Source organism: Phaseolus vulgaris, chromosome 2 (genome assembly GCF_000499845.2).
Source record: "Phaseolus vulgaris cultivar G19833 chromosome 2, P. vulgaris v2.0, whole genome shotgun sequence".
Classification (NCBI taxonomy): domain Eukaryota; kingdom Viridiplantae; phylum Streptophyta; class Magnoliopsida; order Fabales; family Fabaceae; genus Phaseolus; species Phaseolus vulgaris.
Window position 1 is genome coordinate 34,513,779 of NC_023758.2, and position 7,246 is coordinate 34,521,024.

Consider the following 7,246-nt stretch of genomic DNA (forward strand, 5'->3'; position numbering starts at 1 on the left):
TTGACCTGACCGAGTCGACCCAGGATGATGTCGAGCTGAGTCGGCCCTGGAAGTTGTTGAGTCGAGCGGGCTTGTGATGGTGTCGATCAAAGTTAACCCAAGTCCATGTTGAACCGAGTTGACCCAGGGTCATGTCGATCTGAGTCGATCCGTGACAATTTGAGCAAAGTCGGCCCATGTCAAGGTTAGTCAGCCAGGACCAAAATTAAGATGAATTTATTTTAGTTGACAAAATAAATTTAATCTAATTGATAAAATAAATTTAATCTAAATTTAATCTATTTTAAATAAATTAAAAAAATTCCAAATAAATATAATCTAATTAAAATGGATATAAATCTTAAATTCAATTATTTTATAAGCTAGATTGAATTTTGAAAAATCAAATTCATAACCACCCTAAACATAACAAAAAGATGCATTAAAGGTAAGAAAAATGAAACGAAGGACACGTAGCATCATAAATTGTTGGAGAAAAAACCACGCCAACACGCAAGAGTAGTAACGTGTTTTGAACAGTCCTCTAAACGTCTCTGACGGAAAATATTAGAAAGTGGGAGCAAAGGTGTAAAGACTACAATTATTAGAGCTTCCAAATTAGAGGGCTGGCTCAAAAGAAAAAGAATGTCCAACAGAAATTTAAGTTTTAAATAGAAAATAATACAACGTAAAGTAAGAGGATAAGAGTTTAGATTTTCTAAATTGTTTTTGGTGTTATCCATTACTTTACTTTCAAAATATATCAATTTTGATATATTAAATAAATTTTTAATATATTTAAAATATTAAAATCAATGTATTTTTGAAGGTACAATAAACCAACAGTACCAAAAATTCAACAAAAAATTGAACTTCTATCCTCTTCAATTTAAAGAGAATATCTTAAGGTAATAATAATAATAATAATAATAATAATAATAATAATAAGCATGGATAAAGAATGGTAAGTAGTCGTCTAAATCTAGGTGAGTTGTATATATTTCTATGAATAAGGAGGAAAACATTTGGAAGTACCATATTATCAATTTCATAAAACATTTGATCAATGACATTAACTAGAAAAAAAAATAGTGTGTAAGAAATTGTATGTGCTTAGAATGGAATGCAATTTTGAATTATTTTAAGCATGCAAGTATACGTGTATATGCTTGCCCGCAATCCTATGCAATTATTCAAATAATTTATATAATAAATTTTTGGGTTAAATATTTTTTTTGTCCTTGTATTATAACACAAAATTAATTTTTGTCCTTTAATATTATTTTCATGACACATGTATAATAAGATATGGGTAAAAAAAATTATTATGATGTACTAATAAATTTTTTAATGAAATTTAAATTTTAATCGTACTAATAAAATATTTCATTAAATATATACACTTTTTTAAGATAATACACGTAGACACATGATCAATATTCTAATTTAAAAAATAATATAAAATAATATATATATATAATATTATATTTAAATTTTATTATAAAAAAGACTAAAGTTTGACTACTGCACTAGATGAATATTGAAACCTAAATTTATACATTTAAGAAAAACACTATGAAATATTAAAAAATCATTTTCAAATTTCGTGAAGTTATTATAAATTAGAGATTGATAGGAGTTTCTTCATGCACCTCCATGTCTTTCTTCTTGCACCTTATACTTCATTGGATGTTTTTTCTTTAACTCCAGAATGTGAAATTTATGGACTTCCCGAGTTATAGAATTATAAAGTTAAAATTTATGTTTCGAATTGTACAATATTTCAGATTGCACAATCTTGAATACAAATTTATATTTAAGATTGTAGAATTTAGAATGGATAATTTCAAAAAAATTGAGAATATGAGGAGGCTACAAGAAGACATTATGGGGGTGTAGAAAAAAAAATCTAGATTTTAAAGTATGTGGATTATGTGGGTCAGCCCGTCCCGTCTCACACTTGACCCACATGAACTGCAAATTATGCGGGACGAGTCTAAATAGATCAACAAGTTAAAATAGACAACTCGTCCCACGATTTTTATTAGTGGATCGCAAACCAGCTCGTACAGTCCGCCACACATTGTTATCTCTAATAAAAATAAAGTAATTTTTTTATACCATAATATTAATGTGTTTTAATTATTCCCGAAAACATATTATTAATTTTTTACAATATAAGAATTCGATTTAAGAGAGAAAGGAAAAAGGATGACAAATATTTTGTATCAAAGTTAAAATATATATATAAAAAATATAGTTATAGTTATAGTTATAAAAAATAACAAAAGATTTATATTTCAAATTTGGTAAATATTTACGTAATTTGATCCTCCCCTCGCTTTTTTCAAAATCCAACTCTCAAATGTGCTCTTAAATAAGAAATTTGTCCATAGGTTTTTTATATAAATATATTTAAATTAGACCCAAAATGATATATTTAAAGGATATATACTATTTCTCCTTAAACCATCATGTTGATGGGTGGAAGAACTGAACAAAATAAAGCCATGCTTAAGAATTATATGCGAGTTTCAAAGTTAGTTATGTAGTTTTGCATAAAAAGTCAATGAGATATATACTTAATTTCTTCTTTTTTAAATCATAATCACGTAGTTTAAATGGGTACACTTTTTTTTTCTAATGAGACAAATGCTATGCATCTTCTTTTTATTTCTGAAGAAAGCCTCTTCTAGCATAATAATTTTCACTGGCATTGGTATTTGTCCTATTTTTCATGTGACTTTTCTTGCAAATGGACCTTAAGTATAAGTAACACTATATTACATATTTATCTTTTTAAAGAAACTTTTTTATGATTGATATATAGGACAAAAAAATGGGAGCACCGCATACAAAATCATAAAAGAATCTATGAATAAAACACAACCACAGAGCTTTGCTTATTTTAAAATCGCGGGTCGAATCACAAATTTCTTTTCGTGAAAACGGACGACCTCTCGAGGTAACACCGAACGAACAAACACGTGTAAACGCTTTAAAGGGATAAAAGCAAGTCTAACCACCAAATGAAAACACAGTTGCTTGAAACCTTAATCTGAACATTAAAAAGAGAGGGAAAGTAAGGGTGAAAATATAAAACATCATTGAAATCAAACAATGTTGAAGATGATTGATCTGAATTTGGTAAAAAAACTTGCAATATAATTTCGAAAAATAAACTTGCAAAGAATATAGAATTACTTGTAAATAGTTTTCTAATCTCCTTTACAGCTTATTTCACTATCATTCACAATGTTTCAAATAATTGTTTGCTTAATTAAAATTTAATAAATGTCTTTTTAAATGACTATTATCCTACTACTATCTCAAAAACAGGAATTATCCTACAATTAGAGTATCACAATCTTCTTACGACTAGTTTTATTTTTTTGGGTCAAGTAATTTTTCCTCCTGGAAAACCATTGAAGCCCCAAAAAAATATTATTTTGCCAACATAGATGAATTTGAGCCAAAACAGGTTAAATAATTTACCTATTTACAGAATGAATCTGTACTTTTGGTTAACATGGCTAACTATTGGCATCAGGCTCTGACTATATCTAAATGAATGCAACCTATTCATAACAACAAGCATGGCAACCTATCATAATTTTGATTCGGTAATAACTGATTAAATGCTACTGTCTACTTTACAAGGGCTAACTAAAGTAAGAGACGATTGGCCTTCTATTCAAAGTAAAGATCATCTCTAGTATCTAATCATGACTCTTGTCATCATTTATTCCAATTCATTGATTCAGTACTCTACAATTAGAGGGCATAGGGAAAAAAGTGCTGGACTACAGAATCCCAAGATATCTCAGACATGATTAATTCCTTCCAAATGTGTTAAATGCCTTAGAGGGGATTAAAAGAACTGATGAAAAAATTTCAGCTTTTCTGTAAAAAAAATAACTCAAGGATTTAGGGGAACATCCCTTTCGTTGAATTAAGTCCCACTATGCCTCTAGAATATTCAGAGTACGTGACTCTTGTCTAATTCCCAGGTCTCACTGATATCATATAGGGTGTGATTATAGGAGAGAAGTAGGGGTCATAACCCCAATTGTGCAACCTCTAAAACCCTGAAAGACTCTTAAGAGGGATTGTCATGGTCTACTAAAACTCAATTGAAAGATTATGCACACCTAATGCAGCACATTTCATGTAGCATCCACAAATGGGATTGTTAATGAACCATAAACAACTAAAAAAACTGAAGCGCTAAATCAAAGAAACAAGGGCAATGTGCAATTGACAAACCAATAAACCAAAGCAATAAGAAAAGTTAATTCAAAAGCATTGTCAAATCTTGACAAATTTAAATGAAAAGGTGAATGAGAATTATCCAAAACTAGTCTATCTAGTTATAACTCATCTACATAAATGTTGATGCCATATAAGATGGTTGTCCCTTATCACATAAAAGCTGAAGAGGGAAAAAGAACAAAAGAACTGGAATATCCAAATTTTAGGTAGAAGTACCACAACAGAAAATTCTTGGATAACAAATAACTCAACATCTGTGTGAAAGACCACACAGGTGTATATACAGGTGAAACAGACCAACTGTCATGAGTCTCAGGCCATCGGCAGTATCTACCTGATAGTAACAAACTTGTTGGTGCCATGTCTAGCCCAATGAGTCTTCAGATCAATAGGGTTAGCAAAATTATAACCTTCAGCCGCAAGTTTCTCTAAAACCTTTTTAAAAGCACCTTGGCTCATTTTCCTCCCAGCTATCCTAGCACCACGCCTTTTCATGCTCATTGGCAAAGGATATATCGACACATTTGTGGTGCAACAGGCCGATTGCCAACCTCCACAACCCCAACGATAACACTGCTGAGGACTCCCGGTACACGAACAAACTGGAATGGGTAGACCAGAAATGTCCATATCAATTCCATTAATTACAAGCTCCATAGTCTTCTTCGGGGGCTTCACACGTTGAACTGGAACATTGCTATTATCCTTCGGCTTCCTAGGTTTCTTAGCTTGTGGAGTCGTTAGAGCTCCCTTGGTCTGCCTCTTCTTCGACTGACCACCTTCCTTTTTGACAACTAACTCTTCAATTCTGTCCACTTTCTCATCTCTCGATGTATCGGGTGGTTGTATAATTTGCAAGTAGGGAGCTACTGATGTTTCTGGAAGAACAGCATAATTAGGATTTGTGGGCTGCTGCATATTGAAATACCTATCCCTTTGGCTTGTCCAATTATCTCTGACATAGTTCAACTGCATTGGTGCTTCGGAAACAACGCAATCCCGAGGGTGAAAAGTTCCATTAGCACCCATTAACAGAGCTGGATCACGAGCAGGCAAATATGGCTTTGTGTCTCGATCAGTCATACCAGGCATGAGCTGCAGACCAAGATGTCCCCCTCTGAAGGGTTCATAATAACCCCAATTGGGCATGTTCAACACATCATCATCCATGACAACTACACACAACAGGAAACAAAGGATCATAAAGTTTCAAAACATGCCTCTTGCTTCTTCTCTCAATGCCCATCATTAAAATCTCAAACAAGGAAACATACCGTGAACTAAAAGCAAATCAACCACTCCAACGCATGCAATTTAATTCAAAAACGATAAAATAAAATACCAGCAACCCAATATCTCAAATTCAACAAAAACTAAAAACATCCGAGATTACCAGCCCCAAAAATCAAATCAGCCCAAACAAATCCAGATTTACCGCTTCCGTGTTAAAAAATCGGAACTTGCTCGATCTAATCGCCGCAGAACGAAAACCCCACGATCCGAGCGCTATTATTATTTCTACATTTTTCCGTAAACCATAGAGAAGACACACAAAAGAGGAGCGCAGCGTGCAGATCCCCAATTCCCATTTTAGGGTTCCAAAATTTGGGAATAGATCTGGCTTGTAATAATGGCGAAGACAAACAAACTCACACAACAAATGATTTATATTGAGGCAGAAGCTCAACGGTAGAAGGAGGACCCATATTCAAATTTTTAAGGAAAGAGAGGGAGAGAGAGAAAGCGGAAAGGAAGAGAGAAAGAGAGAGAAAGAGGAGATAGGAGAGAGAAAACTTACTTGGTGGGTGCAAACGGTCTTTAGGGTTTGCCCTTCCGGAGAGAGAAAGATGAGAGAGACAGAAATCTGAAAGAGAGAGAAAGAGAAAGGCGAAGAGAGAGGAGAGAGGAGAGAGGAGAGAGAAGAGAGTGCTAGGAATGGGAGAGAGAAAGGGTGCTAAAAAATAGGGTATGTATGGGCATATATAATATACTTTGCCACGCCCCTTCTAAACAATAATAATAATAAGAAAAATAATATTAATATTAACAGAAATTGAAAGTCCAATATTCATTTATACCTATGTATATAACTTTTGAGATTTGGGAGGTGCGGTAAGCACGCATAGAGAAAGAGGTTTTTAAAATTGGGGAGAAAGGCGATGTGGACAACATAAATTGGGAGAAAAAAAATGTTGGGCTTTGTTTAGAAGTTGCCTTGTTCATGCCACATTGTCTCAATCCATGTCAATCTCAATGCCTTTTAAGGATGAATCATCATCATTTTATTACAAGATAATCCCTTTTTCGACAACAAGAAGAAATCGCAAGAGCTGCTCATCAAATGCTATAGTATAGCATAAAAAGAAAGAAAGGAAAACAACTTTGGTTTTTAGTTATATATATCACTAAATTCTCATATCAGAGAAAAATAAACTCATAAATTAAAGGAAAAATTAGCCTCTAAAATGTAACTAGTTTCTCTTTTTTAATAATATTATTTATTTTCTTAATAATATGTTCACCAAATTAGTCTCTGAAATTTTGATTACCAAAGAAGTTAGTTAGCTAAGAAAATTAAAAAAGTATGTCATTATTTAAATTTTTCTATTAAAATTCATGTTAGGCATAGTGTTGGAAATCTCATCTCGAGTAAACATAAAGACATTCATAATATATAATTGAATGCAAACTTCACCTTATAAGTTTGTTTCACAAGGTTGAGTTAGACTTAAAGTATCTTCTTAAAATACTATTAAAGTCATTTAGAGTCTATCACAACGAAAGTTTATTGGGCCGCTATCAGATCACCCATAAATATAGTCTCACACACGAGTTGGAGGTCTCGGCGTGAGGGGTGTGTTGGAGATCCCACCTTGACTAGATATAAGGACATTTCATAGTATATAAATGAGTACAAACCTCACCTTATAAACCAATTTTATAAGGTTGAGTTAGGTTTAAAGTCCACTTCTTAAGACATAACATTGACTTTTTA

The 7,246-nt window shown here is 32.5% G+C and overlaps 1 protein-coding gene across 2 annotated transcripts; it reads right to left on the reverse strand.

Annotated features, from left to right (window-relative positions):
* Positions 1-4,270: 4,270 nt before the first annotated feature.
* Positions 4,271-6,288, reverse strand: LOC137811645 (protein BASIC PENTACYSTEINE2-like). 2 transcript variants are annotated; one of them, XM_068613448.1, is made up of 2 exons: positions 6,050-6,288; positions 4,271-5,426 (listed from the first exon to the last, which is right to left on the reverse strand). In XM_068613448.1, the coding sequence occupies exon 2, from the start codon at positions 5,419-5,421 to the stop codon at positions 4,582-4,584; it is 840 nt and encodes a 279-aa protein (XP_068469549.1). In that variant the 5' UTR covers positions 5,422-5,426; positions 6,050-6,288; the 3' UTR covers positions 4,271-4,581. The 2 variants fall into 2 exon arrangements, with proteins under 2 accessions (XP_068469549.1, XP_068469550.1); XM_068613449.1 differs by having other exon boundaries at positions 5,687-6,063.
* Positions 6,289-7,246: the final 958 nt, after the last annotated feature.

Coding starts and splice junctions, on each gene's coding strand:
- LOC137811645 (XM_068613448.1), bottom strand. CDS start 5,421: ATGGATGATGATGTGTTGAACATGCCCAATTGGGGTTATTATGAACCC.